This window comes from Chrysemys picta, chromosome 1 (assembly GCF_011386835.1).
Source record: "Chrysemys picta bellii isolate R12L10 chromosome 1, ASM1138683v2, whole genome shotgun sequence".
NCBI lineage: Eukaryota > Metazoa > Chordata > Testudines > Emydidae > Chrysemys > Chrysemys picta.
Window position 1 is genome coordinate 32,512,308 of NC_088791.1, and position 15,113 is coordinate 32,527,420.

The 15,113-nt window shown below is 42.1% G+C and overlaps 1 protein-coding gene across 2 annotated transcripts in view; it reads right to left on the reverse strand.

The window, feature by feature from the left end:
- Window positions 1-15,113, reverse strand: part of CERK (ceramide kinase) — a 71,758-nt gene that overhangs the window by 36,994 nt on the left and 19,651 nt on the right. For both annotated transcript variants that reach the window (XM_042845457.2, XM_005286862.5), the window contains exons 2-5: window positions 14,072-14,185; window positions 12,722-12,844; window positions 8,278-8,403; window positions 7,395-7,458 (exon numbers count right to left, since the gene is read on the reverse strand). In XM_042845457.2, coding sequence (XP_042701391.2) covers window positions 7,395-7,458; window positions 8,278-8,403; window positions 12,722-12,844; window positions 14,072-14,096 — 338 coding nt within the window. In that variant the 5' untranslated portion in view covers window positions 14,097-14,185. The remainder of the gene's footprint in view (window positions 1-7,394; window positions 7,459-8,277; window positions 8,404-12,721; window positions 12,845-14,071; window positions 14,186-15,113) is intronic.

Genomic DNA, 15,113 nt, shown 5'->3' on the forward strand with positions numbered 1-15,113 from the left:
CCACAATGGACAGGTTCTCAGACCAGAGGATGTAAGTGGACACACCCCTTTAGAAATCTCGTCACCATAGTATTAGAAAAAAAACTGACTTCCCTTGAATCGGGGGATAAAATACTGATATTGCTGCCAAATGCTCTCTCGGTGAACTGAGCACAAGGCCCGATTTCTGAAGATGTAACAGGTATTCCAAGATGTACTGGATGGAGGCCTCTGTCAGGTGGGTCCCACGGACCAAGGGCCACACAAAGAACCTGTTTCATTTCACTAAGTAGGCCATCCTAGTGGAGGACTTTCCACTGTTGAGTAAGACTTGTTAGACAGCCTCCAAGCACTGCTCTAACTTTTCATTTACCCATGCAACAGCAGGGAGATGCAGGAGCTGACTGCAGGATGGAGGGTATGGCTCTGGTTCTAAGTGAGCAAGTTAGAATGGAGAAGAAACAATATGGGAGGTTGAACTGACAGAGCAAAAAGATCTGAGAACCAGCACTCTCTTGGCCATGTTGGCATGAGGATGAGCTTGGTCTGATGCCCTAGGAGCTTTGGAATGACCAGAACAGGTGGAAAGGTGTACAGGAGAGTTGACTGCCAGCTGCAGCAGACGGCATCAGAGAGGGAGCCCTAACTAAGGCCCACTCGAGAGCAGAATAGTCCACACTTCGGTTTTCTCTCATTGCAAACAGCTTGATCGCAGGGATGCCTTATGTTGCAAAGATGACCTGGAGAACACTCTTTGTCAGGGACCACTTGTGGCTCAGGGAAAAAACCTTGCTGAGATGGTTCGTGAGATGATTTTGCATCTCCAACAAATGGACTGCTACCCAAATGATGTCTTCTTCGATGCAAAATTGCCACAGGTTGATCACCTCCAGGCAGAATAACCTGGAATGTGCCCCCTCACACCCTCTGCTTGTTCACATAGTACATTGCGGTGGTATTGTCAGTGAGTACATGAACCACTGAGTGTCTGATGTGGTCACCAGGACATGAATTGTGGAGGGCCTGAAGTTCCAACATGTTGATATGGAGTGAGGCTTCTTGTTCCGACCACAGGCCCTGCACCCTCGACAAGTCCAGATGTGCCCCCCCAAAACCAGAAGGGAACCGTCGGTAACCACTAACTCGGTCGGAGAGGGCCAAGCTAAGGCGACTCCTTGGCACACATTGCATGGGGATTCCCACCAGAGCAAAGCATATAAGACTAGCAGAGGAAGGTGAACCAGCCTGTCCAGAGAATGGGCAGCAGGGCAATAAACCATCCTAAGCCACATCTGAAGAGGGCGAAGGCAGAACCTGATGCATTGGACCACCTGAGTGCAAGCGGACTTGTGGCCCTACGGGCTCAGATGCACACTTCAATCTTGTCTGAGAACAAGACTCGGCCATCAAAGGGCAAGTCCTTCATGGCTTGCTGGACATCCACAGTGATCCCAGAGTTTTGCAACCAGGAAGCCTGCATAATGGTTACTACCGAGGCCATTGCCCTGGCTGAGGTATCGGCAATGTCAAGAGCGGACGGTGGGAATGTTTTAGCCACCAAGCAACTTTCTACAACAAGCGCCCTGTACTCCTCACATAAGGCCTCGGGCAACTGATCCTCAAATTTAGCCATGGCTGACCAATTGAGGAAAACATACTTGGCCAGCAAAGCTTGTTGATTTTCTATCCTCGCCTGTAAGGTTAATGAGGTATAGATGATCCTGCCCAGAAGGTCCAACAGCTTGGAGTCTCTGTCCTTAGGGGTAGACTTGAACCTACCCTGCTGGGCCCTGTTTATGGCTATTATGATCAAGGAGTTTGGGGCCAGGTGGGAATAGAGCCCCTCAAATCTCTGCATGGGAACCAAGTAGCATTTTTCCATGTGTTTGACCACCAGCAGCACCGAGACCAGTATATTTCACAGGGCTCTTGCTGACTCAAGGAGTGCATGATTGATTGGGAGGGTCATTCTCCTGGGGATGGTGGGCTGCAAAATGTCCACCAGTTTGTGCCTGTTTTCTTGGAGGAACTCTACATGGATGCCCAAGGATACGGCTACGCAGTCTAAGAGGGTCCTTGTACACCTTAAAATCCTCTGGAGAAGGAGAAGATGAACCAGACAGCTCAGCATCATCCTCAGCAATGAGGACTAAGGGAGGGAGGATTCAATCGCCACATGGAGGAAGACTGCTAATGCCCAGGCTTGTGGTTGATCCAAAGCCACCACTGTCAACCTGGTAGGTGACTTTGGCTTTGAATGGTATGAAGAACAGGATCTCCATGAACGAGGAGCATCCCACTGAGTCCAAGGCAACTGAAATGGGTAGGGCATTGGTGGCCAATAAGGGGCTGAGACAAGTACCTCCATCCTGGCCACAGGGCACACGCCAGCCCTGGGAGCCATACTGGTCCATTGGCAGCCCCCTTGAGTTAATCAGGTGACGAGTGGGAGGATGACGACTCCGACTCTGAATCAGAGCCCCGGGATCTCTGCAACATTGGAGGAGCGACGTCAAAGGGAACCAATCGGCAGTCTGATTCATCCATTGCCTAGAACGTGGCAGAAATTGGCACTCCTGACGTGGCAGTACTGAGCATGCTGATGGCACAGGTAGTGTCGGTCCAAACATAGGCACAGATTCCATGGGTGCTCCGGGGCTCAAGCACCCACAGAAAAAAAAATAGTGGGTGCTCAGCACACAGGAGCCAGAGTTTGAATGTGGAATGTGAGGAGTTCTGTGATGCTTCAACTTCTGCTCTTGGGGAAGGGAGTTTATAAACAGAGGCAGGGTGATTAAGATAACAAAAGACTTGTCATTAAATTAAATTAAGGATCTTTAGATGACCCTGAAAGCATTATCAGGCACTCCAGTTAAAAGATAGAAAACAAAGGGTGGGAATAAATGGTACATTTTCAGAATGGAGAAAAGTAAATAGTGGTGTCCTACAGGGGCTTATATTGGGCCCAGTGCTGTTCAACATATTCATAAATAATCTGCAAAAAGGGGTAAACAGTGAGGTGGTAAAGTTTGCAGATGATACAAAATTACTTAAGATCATTAAGTCCAAAGCAGACTGCAAAGAGTTACAAAGGGATCACATAAACCTGGGTGACTTGGCAACAAATGGAATTTCATCTGCCATTTTTAAATGAAAAATAATGCACATGGCAAAACTTAATCCCAACTATACATACAAAATGATGGTGCCTAAATTAGCTGTTAACCATCGAGAGAGATCTTGGAGTCATTTGCAGTACTCTGGAAGCATTATGTTTCCAGAGTACTGCAAATTTATAAGAATCCTTGTCACCGTGCCTGTATCATCCTGAACTCATTCTCCAGCTTCAGAAGATTTAAAAATTATCTCCAGTCATCAATGGGACAGCCGCAACTGAATAATGTAGCTGTCCTTAACGTGCATCAAGACAATACCAGGGAACTAGATGTAAATAAGATTGCTGACAGTTTCATACAGAAAGCTACAGTGAGACATAATGTCTTTAAACTGGGACGTTAGTAAGACAGCTTGTAGGTGATCACAATGATTTTAATATACTGTAATTCATAACGTATGTATGTAGTTCATAATAATTTAATTATTAAAATAGTAAAGATATCAATGATAGACACATTCAATAACTAGAATATGAAAGAAGTGTATAAATATGCTGAAAAATAACCTCTCCCCAAAACTGGCAGAGTGCCCCCTTCCACTCCCCAAACACACACACACACACACACACACACACACCCCTCTTCAAAAGTATCCACCAGCAAAAACAAAAGTCAGCGCCTATAGGTCCAAGTGCAAACAGCGGTACCAGAGTGAATCGACATCAAGGGTGGTGAAAGCCGCCAATGGAGAATCTGCAGAGTTGAATGCAGTAGGGCCGAAGACAGTCCTGTTGCAGAGGTCCCCTGTACCGATTCTGGTACCAGCTCCATCCTCACCATGGGGAGGGGAGCGTCTGATGCCTGCCAACAGACATGAGGGTTCAGCAGTTCGCTCCACCGGAGGGGCTATACTTGGCACAGCCCTGGGAATGTCCTGGACCAACAGGGAGGTCTGGACCAAAAGGAAGAGGAGTCTGTGGCTGCCTTATATGCTGACGACATGGACATAGTTGGTACCAGCATCTTCCTTGTCAGTACTGGACTCAACGGATACCTGGAGTTTGAACCAGAGTCGATGGTACAGGGTTTCTGCCCTTCCCACTTAATACCGGGGAAGGGTCAGAAGTACCCATGCAATTCTGTGCGCCAGAACCAGTGCCAGTCCAGTCCATGCTTTTCCTGCGGGAGGCAGAGGAGCTGCCCCACGACCTGAGACAGTCATGATTGGTCTTATGAGACCTCGTCCTCAGTGGTGACGACAGAACAGCTCCTCTGACTCTTCGGAGAGGCGCTTGTCCCGCAATGAGAAGCGGCAATGCTCTCCAAACCCAAGGGCAATCTTTGGCTCGAGGAGGGCCTCAGTACCGGATCAGGCTGCCTGGCCTGTACTAGTAGGTGCTGCATGAGGTGAAGGTCCCGTGCCACCTGAGTCCACTTCTTGAATGATCTACAGATTGAACAACACTCTTCAAGTTGGGCCTATGTGTGATTGAACAACACTCAAGTTGGGCCTATGTATGGAACTAACTATTGGGGGATCACCCCTCCATACAAAGGACAATGTTTAAACCCCGGTGAGGGAATCACTGGGAACACTATCTACTGACTACTAACTAAATAAATACAGTAAACTAGGCTAAGACTAAATGTGAGACTACAACTACACAGAGCTCCGACTCCACTACAGGCAGTGAGAAGGAACTGAGGGAGGTCAGGGCGCCGCCTCATATAGCCAACGAAGTGGCCACAACCACAAGGCATTAACGCATCCTCTCTACAGGTTCTGCTAAGCAAAAGTGTCTGGAATGCACATCTGCATCTACTTGAAGAGAAACTTTTAGTGCCCATTTAAAAAGCAAAACTGGACAATAAAAAAATGCTGCTGTTTTTGAAAAGAGCAACATAAGGACAAGTTTCAGTGGAGTACTGCCAATATTCAATATTAATGTTCTTTACAATGTTCTTGCATGGTCTGAATACATTTCCATTAAAACTATAATATCAAATATTCCATATTTCATACCAAACAGATCATTCCAATTCTATTTAAAAATATATTTTAATTTCCCCAACACACCACACTATAAGAAAACATAGAACTCTAATACAATTGAATATCATCCCTTTTGAATTCTATACATTCAATACAAAGTCAACAGCAGTGTTCCCTCTAAGTTTTCCCACCCATGTGCAGAATCAATTTTGTTATGTGCACCAATATGGAGGTGATATGTGACACATCACTTCATATTGGTGCACATGAATTTTATGTGGTGGGGTGGGGCCGAGGGCTCAGGCTGGCGGTGCAGGCTCTGGGGTGGGGCAGAGGATTGGGGGGGTGAGGGCTCCGACTGGGGGTGCGGGCTCTGGGGTGGGGGGGGGGAGATGAGGGGTTTCAGGTGCAGTGGGGCTCCGGTGGGAAGAGAGGACTCCCCCAAGCTCTCTCCCCCGCTCAGAGCAGCACCTGGGCTGAGGGGAAGAGGAGCCTCTCCCCCAGCCGTGGCAGATCCAGACCGGGCATCTGTCCTCTGCTCCCAGCAGGTCCAAGGCTGGGCTGGGTCGGGGCCAGAGGAGGGGTGCCGCAGCAGGTCCAGGGCTTGGGGACAGGCATCTCTCCCCGCTGCAGCCCTGAGCGCCTGAGCAGTGCTTAACAGGCAGCTGCATGGCGCGCAGCATAGAGGGAATTTAGGCCACCAGCATAATAACAACATCCAAAAGCATAATTCCCAACTACAGAACAAGTCAGGGGGCAAAACTGAAATGGAGTGGTGTCAAGTGAGGTGTACCTACTGGTAAAGGATTACATGGCAATGGGGGAAAAGTGACTGGACCCTGTAATTCTTCACTGCCAGACTTTTTAAAAGTTTTAGCTTTTAAAACAAAGTACAGAAATTTGGAATGAAGTATAATATTGAGTGGTGGTTGAACTCTACTGAAACGTTCTAATGAATGTATCTGGTTTTAGGCCCTGATTCACAAAAAACTTAAGCAAGTTCTAATTGAGTTGGGGCCTTAATTTAAGTGTTTTAGTATGTTTATTTGGTACATAAAACTATAGACTAACTTAGCATATAAAGTTCATGTAAGTGTAAGAGGGGATTACTTACCTGTAACTGGAGGTTCTTCAAGATGTGTGGTTCCTATCTGCATTCCACTGCGGATTTATGTATGTGCACCACGTTTCCGGAGCCAGAGAATTTGAAAGTAGCATCCATTGGTCTGCGTATGCACCCTGGCTCACACCTCATGCCTCCGACTCAGTTGATAAAGAACAAGGCGGACTGACCACCTCTCCAGTTCCTTTTCCACCGCAAATAATAGAAGACCCGAAGCAAAGGGAAAGGAGGACTGGTAGTTGAATACAGCTAGGGACCATACATTTTGAAGAATATTCAGTTACATGTAACTAACCACTTCTTCTCTGAGTGATGGCCCCTATTGTATTCCACTGTAGCTGACTGACAAGCATTACCTAAGGAAGAGGAGGGTGTGGACAGTAAGGTTGAGCAGAGATCCGCCATCCCAAACGAGGCATCAGCAGCAACCTTCATGGAAAAGAGGGACATGGAACAAGTAGCTAAAGGCTCAAAGTGGGGGGCCTGATCAGTACTAAAGCAATGAGATTCAGGTCTCATTGGGGCAGAATATTCTGAGTAGGCAGGAAGGTCCTTATTAAGTCTTCCCAGAATCTATTGATTAGAAGATGTGCGATAATCAAGTAGCCTGAAGCAGGTAGATGGTATGGACTGACCACTGGTAAGTGAACTCATAAGGAGCTGATGGATAGACCTGACATCTTCAAAGACAGGATATAGTCTAAGATGAGAGGTTGTGGACACGAAGGATTCGGACCTGGACCATACGACTGTGAGAAGGAAGTGGAGAGGAGGTCAGTCCACCCCACCTTTTATTGCCTCGGTTGGAGGCAAAGCGAGCCAGAGCACATGCGTGGAGAGACGGACACTAATTTCAAATTATCTGGCTCTGGGTGCATGATGCACATGTGTAATCCCACCATGGAATACAACTGGGACTACCACTCAAAGAAGAATATTGATTTAGGGGGTTAACTGGACTCCTCTGAAACAGTCCATTTTTGCGTTTGGGAATAAATCCAAATTCAGATGCAGCAGACCCAAAAAGCACACCTGTTCTGAAATGCTGTTGATTACAATAATCATCATCAAAAGTTATCACATTACCATAAACTATCTTGTTACAATATTCTCTTCTCCAGAAATTAATCTACACATTCCAGGAAAAACAAACATGTAAGCTAATATGAATGAAATCACTTACCCATCATACTTGTATATATTAACTTCAAATAAGTTATCCTTAGCATGGTTAGCATGTTCAGTTACTATGGAGAAAGACAAACACACACTTATTCACTCAAGCCTTCCTATTAAGCTAAGTTTCATAAACTTATCAAGTAATATTTCATAAGTTCCATAAACAAAAACAAATTAATGTGGCTGTCAAGCAGAAAACAAGAGACCAGGTGGGTGAGGGAATATCTTTTATTGGACCAACTTCTGTTGGTGAGAGGTCCAATAAAAGATATTCCCTCATCCACCCTGTCTCTCTAACATCCTGAGACCAACACAGCTACAACATTGCATACAAGCAGAAAACAAAACCATTACAATGTCTCGGCTTATCAAAATTTTTCATTTCAATGGATTTTATAACAAGGAAACAACTGAGAAATGCATGTACTACACAGGAGGAAAATTCTTTGTTTACAAAACAAAAAATTAAATGTAAATTTAAGTGTCACATACACGTATCTTTCACTGTGAGTCACTATCATTTAGTAATTATTTCATTAGGGTAAGAACCTATGCAGTTTTAAATGGCAAGTTTTATTTATTTATTTTAAGTGGAAAAAGCAGGATATCTGTTTTATAAATTAAGAGCTTAAATAGCTTGGATGCATCACTACCTACAAAATGGTCACCAGTGTACTGAAATAAATGGTGCATTGCTACATCACCCTCATTTGTGAATTGCAGGGCTATAGCTACGTTAGCTAGAAATCAGTTATTCCATTTCATACGCTTCTTAATGCAGAAAGCAGAGTTCTAAAAAGACATTTTCTTAACCTGTAAGGAAGAGTTGCTTTAAAGAATTTCATTTTATATTTAATGAGAGATTGAAGTAGAATATTATTACTCACTAATAACATCAGTGGAGATGGAAGCTAGACTAAACAATGGAGCCACTTTTTGTTCATAGATCCTCTTCCCTTGCTGTTTTCCTCCATATGGATTAATATATACAAGCAGTTGCTTTGGTCTAGATTCTGGGGGGAGGAAGCGGGAGAGGAGAGAGAAAACAAACACCCCACATTATTAGGCACTTGAGTATAAAAACAAGCCAATTTTGATAAATTTGTTTTTCAATTTTAAGTTATTACATTTAAATACATACTCTTACAAAATATTTCATTAGTGAATAGAGGCAATTTGAATAAAAGATTTTATTAAAACTCCTTAGTGTGAGGATTAAGTGAGTTCCTTATTATATGGAAAGAGCAGCAGAACGTTCCTATTACTTTCAGGAAGTTCTGCAGTCACCGTGCCTTTCCACTAAATGAAATGACAATGGCATCAGAGCTACCAATAAGATACGAACTAAAGTGGCAACTGGAAAGAGGCATATTATCTTCTTCTTGGCAAACAATAAGCATAGCAACTGTATGCATCCTGTGGGTGAGATGAATATAGAAACAGCCCTGTATAGAAGGTATTTCATAAATAGAATTCTAGAAAACAGCTGTTGTAACAGGCAATTGAATGATCCTTCACGTGATAGAGAAGTGGTAAGTATATTTTGTAAAAGCGTATTCTAAACTGCAGGAAACTGCTCTGAAGATCTGAACTCAATATAATCTAAGAATATCTATCATTACTGTCTGAAGTCTGGTTGCATGGACTTCAATTTGACCCCAGAGTCAGTGAAGTCAAGGAACCAAGAACACCTATCACAACAGGGCTATTCAACTAGACACCTTAAATGAGAATGCTTTCCACTGCTAGAGGGCCTTAGGCCTTATCTGTGCTTTACTAACATTAATCAATTAAGATTCAAAGTATCCCTATGGAGGTATTGATTATTATCCCTATTTTAAAAAGGTAAGATTAACTAAAATAGATATTAGTAAACTGTCCAAGCACTAAGTGGAAATCTGTGATTGAACTGGAAAAAGAATCTAGATCTCATGACAGACCTTCAGCCACATTGTCCCTTTCTAAAACAGTTGGTAACCTAAAGCCAGTTAGTCCAAATTTTGAAACTCAAGTTGGGATGTTTTTCACAGATTTGTATGTTTCAACAACAAAAACAGGACTGAGTGAAAATGCCAAAATTTGAATCTTGGGGGGTGGGGGGTGGGGGTGGAGACAAACAAACAAACAAAAACAACACATTTTTGCCAAAAAAAAGTTCACAGAAAATTCCTATATTTTGTCCAGCTTCATCAATCATCATCTGCACTGGAACATGGTGAAAAGCACCAGGTTGGCTGAATTAAGTCAACTTTTGACAGGAATGTAAGATGAATACTGAATATATTACCTAGGTCTTTGCAAAGAACCAAGGCTATCCATATTATAGTACATGGTTTCATATATAGCCAAATCGGACATTGCATAAACAAGACTTTTTTCCAACACTGACTGTATATTGCAACTCATTCACTAGTCCTTGGAATCAGTCCTGCAAACCTAACGTTCAATTCATTCTTCAGCATAACAGAATAGTCTTACAGGCTGTACCAAAGAGATATTTATGCAAACACCTTTTTACACAAAAGATATGTCCTGTATGATTATTCAGAGACAGAAGAGAGAAGAGGAAGAAATTGGATTATACTCCTTTTTCTGCATTATCATGGTCTACTAAATTTCAGACACTTACACATGAGCATACCCATTGTAACTGGTGGAGTTGCACATACATTGCTGAGGGCACAGTCTAAACACAAAGCTGCATAAATAATTTTGAGCCCAATCTGCCCTGCAGAGCCTTTATTAATGGTGATATTGCATGAGAAGAAAAGCACCCTGCATGACATTGAGAGCACAGGCTCACTGTGCAGGCTGACATTACATTTATTTGTATTTTTAAACTGAGTACATTTAATACAGAAATTATTTAGACAAACGAGAAAACCTATAGTGTCATTTTTACAAGGACACTAATAAAATTATGATTTCAAATGTGCTTGTCCTCAATCCCAGAAAAGGCACACTAGCTTCTCTCTCAGACACCTATTCCAGAAGTGAAGATTTAAAACTCTATAATTCACTCTCTTGGTCCTACCACAAAAAGGGCATTCACAAGTTCATCTTTCTCAATGTCTCTAGCATAGTACGGAATGTCATCTGATAAATCAGTATTTTATTAGAGCAGTGTCCAATGGCCCTGATCAAGATTGGGGCCCTGATTTCATGTCTTAGATGCAAAATTTCATCACTGTGTAGATGAGACAAGATAGAGGAAGATATGGTCCCTTTCCTGAAGAGCTTATCAGTATGTGTTATACCGGAGAGGAAAACTGCACCTCTTAATTCAATAAGAAAATTTTCCAGGCAATATCAATCTCACATATTCATATGTACGCCCATAAGCCTTAAGCAAAACTATTGGGCTCAACACTGGGGTAAGTGAAATTCTCTATCCTGTGTTATACAGGAGGTCAGGCTAGATGAGCCAATGGTCCCTTCTGACCTCAAAATGGATGAAACCAAAGGGTTCACATATTCAAGCTTCTGGACAGTTCCTTGTAAGTACCGGAACAACATTAAAACCATTCAACAATAATTCCCTCTTATTTTTAAAGTAGTTTTAAGAAACATTAAGATTCTGAACAAATACCCAAGGGAAGCAAATTCCCAGTTAAGGTAAACACCTAGGCCTGGTCCACACTAACCCCCCACTTCGGACTAAGGTACGCAAATTCAGCTACGTTAATAATGTAGCTGAATTTGAAGTACCTTAGTCCGAACTTACCGCGGGTCCAGACGTGGCAGGGAGGCTCCCCCGTTGATGCCGCGTTCTCCTCTCGCCGAGCTGGAGTACCGGCGTCGACGGCGAGCACTTCTGGGATCGATCCGGGATCGATTTATCGTGTCTAGACCAGACGCGATAAATCGATCCCAGAACATCAATTGCCTGCCGCCAGACCCGGAGGTAAGTGTAGACGTACCCCTAGTCACAATAAGTGCAGAATTGGAAAACTGAGTGAGGATTGTGTCTCTTTGGTCTCCTCCTTTCATAAGGAATGCATACAAAGTACTTCAAAAACAAAGCAATACTGGTATTGTAGGAACGATACAGCCAGCAACTACCAAGCACTCTGAGATAGCTGACATTGGCGTGAGAACTGTAACTTGTTTTATTGGAAGAAACATTAACAAAGTTATCAGATGTTTGTTCCCAGTGCTTAAGACTCTGGGAAGTTTACTATTACTAAATAGTTATACTGGGCTTGTAGTTAGAGGCCCATCATTCTAGGTGCTTTACAAACACATAGATCTGGTCTACACTAGGAAATTAGGTTGGTATAGCTACGCTGGTCAGGGGTGTGAAAAATCCACACCCACGAGCGATGCAATAAACTGACCTAACCCCTCCCTTTCTGCATACAGCACTAGGTCAACAGGAGAATTTTCCCATAAACCTAGCTACTGTCTCTCAGGCAAGTGGATTAGCTACACCAACGGAAAAAACCCTCCTGTCAGCATAGGAAGTGTCTTCAGTGAAGCTGCAACACTGCAGCATTTTAAGCATAGATAGCCCATAGTCCATGCTCCAAAGGGTTTTCAATCAAATACAAGTGATATGTGAAGGTGGGAGTGGGGGAAGAAGAGCTTAAGCAGCAGTGTGTTTTTGAATCTAATGAAGTTTCGGGAGGTGCAGGAGATACTATGGATGGAATGGCTATTTTGTAGTAGCATCACCCCTGGCTAACATACAAATGTTTATGCAGTGGTCAGGGATTCCTTGTCAGCATGAATATATGCAAAAACTCACACCACTCCAAACCTTCTACCTCTCTTGAAGAAGTAGGCTAGGGCACAGTTGAGAGTCCCAGGAATGACTAATGGGCAGTTCCCATTTCATGTGACCCATAGTGCTGAAGGGACAGCCCCATCTTGCAGCTGTTTCAACACTCCATACAGATATCCCTTTAGATCTCAGGACATCTGAGAAATCTGAAAGCAACACCCTCTGTTCACTCAGCAGAAAACCCCTCTCATCCATTCAAGTCACAATACTATAAAAAGTCTGCAGGCCCCACATTCTCCAGTGCTTTACACAGTCATTTACACTTGGACAAATAAATAAGAACCCTACTATTCTGATCTGTTAGGGTTTGACATTCACTTTCCATAGGTATTAATGGCTACGCTGCCTTGCACCTTGTAACAGTGTAGAATCAGATACTTGCTAGTTCAAATGCAGCACACCTCCTACCCCTCAACTGCTCTCCCTTAGGAGGGCATGAGCTAGGTTTAAGGGCTTGAGTTAGCCACTTTAATAGAAACTTAACTAAACTGCTGTAGGTGCCATGAAAATAATGTTGTGTATTTCAGTAATTTAGTCAAACAACTTACTCTGTAACTCAAGTAATTCTTTAAGTGCCTGTATCCACTGGTTACACAGTTGCTCATCAACGCACCAAAATGTTACTTCACTGCACCGCCAGCGGTGTTTTTGTGCTCTTTTCACGTAATATACTATATATATAAAAAACAAAAGAAAAACATTTATACATTCTATATTTATTGCAACAAGTCTGAAATGTACTTAATTGTGGGTTGAAGCCCTAGTTTTAAAGATCTGTGCAACATATTTAAAAGACAACATATTAATGGACCAAAAGACACTACTACCCCTTTCTAGAATGTTTCCATTTCTCATAATTCCAATAGGAAAACTTTGTGTGTGTATTTGTAAGAGGAAAACAAAGTATTTTTCATGATTTAAAAACAGTAATTCCCCTCCCCCACACACACACATTTTAGCTTACAGTAACTGCTCAAATTTGAAAATTATTTTTAAAAAAATACTTCTCAGCATGCCCAGAGGAAGGGACAGTGGGTTATTACACGGTTGCTTACACAAAACACAAGAGTCACAGCATTCATATGTGCCTGAATTTCTTTTGTTTCAAAAAATTATATACCATATAAAGTTTGCAAAGTTCATGTCAGAAAGAACTCCCAGGCCTCAGTACCACCTTTTAAAATCACATCAGTTTGCAGGAAGCTGAAAGGAATAGGGTGAATCTGAAAGCCATTTTCAGTCTCTTGAGAAGCATTTGTGTGGGTGGAAGAGAACACCAAAATATTTCAATTTTTCCCAGTTTTAACAATGACACACACATCATTACAGACTATTTTCTCACATTTAGTCCTTCTATAAAGCCTTGGACAAGTACAGTGAAGTCCCCTTTCCAGGGTTAGCAGTACAGAGGGTTGGCATTATATCACTAAGCAGGTTAGAGTACCACTGTACCTCACTTGATTGTACAGTTGAAGTGCTTACATAAAAGAAAGCCTTCACACTTTGTGTGAAAAAAAGATCTTTCACGAACTTTTCAGTCTGTTCATTAATAATGATCGGCGTTTTCGTGAGAACTCTTTCACAGCATCTCTTATTTGATTCTCTAGTGGAGTAATACAGAATTTATGATGCCACAATATTTACTTAGCAACAGCGAGATGTAGTAAGCAAGAGTCATGACTTCATTGTGGGACCAAAGAGAAGGAGATGAGCCATGAAGGAAAGATTTTATTAAAACATCTTTAACAATAATAAAAAGCCAGGCACTTGACCAATAGTTTTGTTTATAAAAAACTCTTTGTACAGCTCCTAGATTCAAGTCCCCCTTAAATTAACCTACAGATTACTACAGTTAAGCAATTACTGCAGCATTCTGAATATAGGAGTGATTTCCCTACCTGTGAAAGCATGCGGCTTTGCCATTTTTTGCCATTTTCCACTACTACATTGCTTCTCGTCAATTTCAGTTTCTTCTACAGCAATAATCTCAGAGGCGGGCACAAAACAATTTCCTGTACAAATACAATATCAATACATGAAAACTGAATGTTAATACAAACATTAAAATAGTCTCAAAACATAAGTGTAAAATGTTGTATTTCATATGAAATGTAAAGACTATGTCGGTGAATATCAGAGAAGCAGCTTTGAATAAAGCCATGCACAACCAAGGACATAAATTAGGAATACAGGGTCAACACCACTCACTCAAAATTGGCCCAGCCATGTACCCATCACACTCCCTGTACCTCCCCCAGTCATGACAGAAGGGCAAATAAATCTTCAAATAAAGTGTTTTGTAATTCTAATAGTTGCTGTTTCAATCCTATTCCTGGTACTGAAGAAAAGCTTACTGGTGTCTAATTTATACATCACCCTTGCACCATGATGATCTAGTTATTTCAGAAGCCTGGCTATATTAAAAAAGTGGGAAGTATATGAAAAAAAGATTTCACTGTACCAATAATTGTTAAATTTATCTAGTCTAAAAAGAGTAGGTGTGTGTGTGGCAGGCCAACCATAGCTATTTCTGTTTCTAAACAGACTCTAGAGCCTAAATATAACTTAATTTATTGAATAAATATTGCTAGCTGATTTAACCATGACTAAGGAGTATAATAATGGTCAGTTCTCTTGATAATCAAATAGAACCATTTATGTAAGGGGATTTCAAAATTTAGTTGCCTTGACCTGGCTAAACATGAAGCAATCAAGGGGAAGAAGGAAAAAACAAAAGGGAGAAAGACGTATTTACGTCTACTCTGCTTTTGTTTTTAATTCTATTGCTGAACTGTATATGTTACTCGGATATTCTTCAATATTAAGGGCACTTCTGTATTGTGTTTACAATAACCAAAATTTTAATGGTGGCTCATTTTGCTATATCCTGGACATGTTAAAATTAAAATGAGAGATTCCAATTAGATAACATGTAAATGA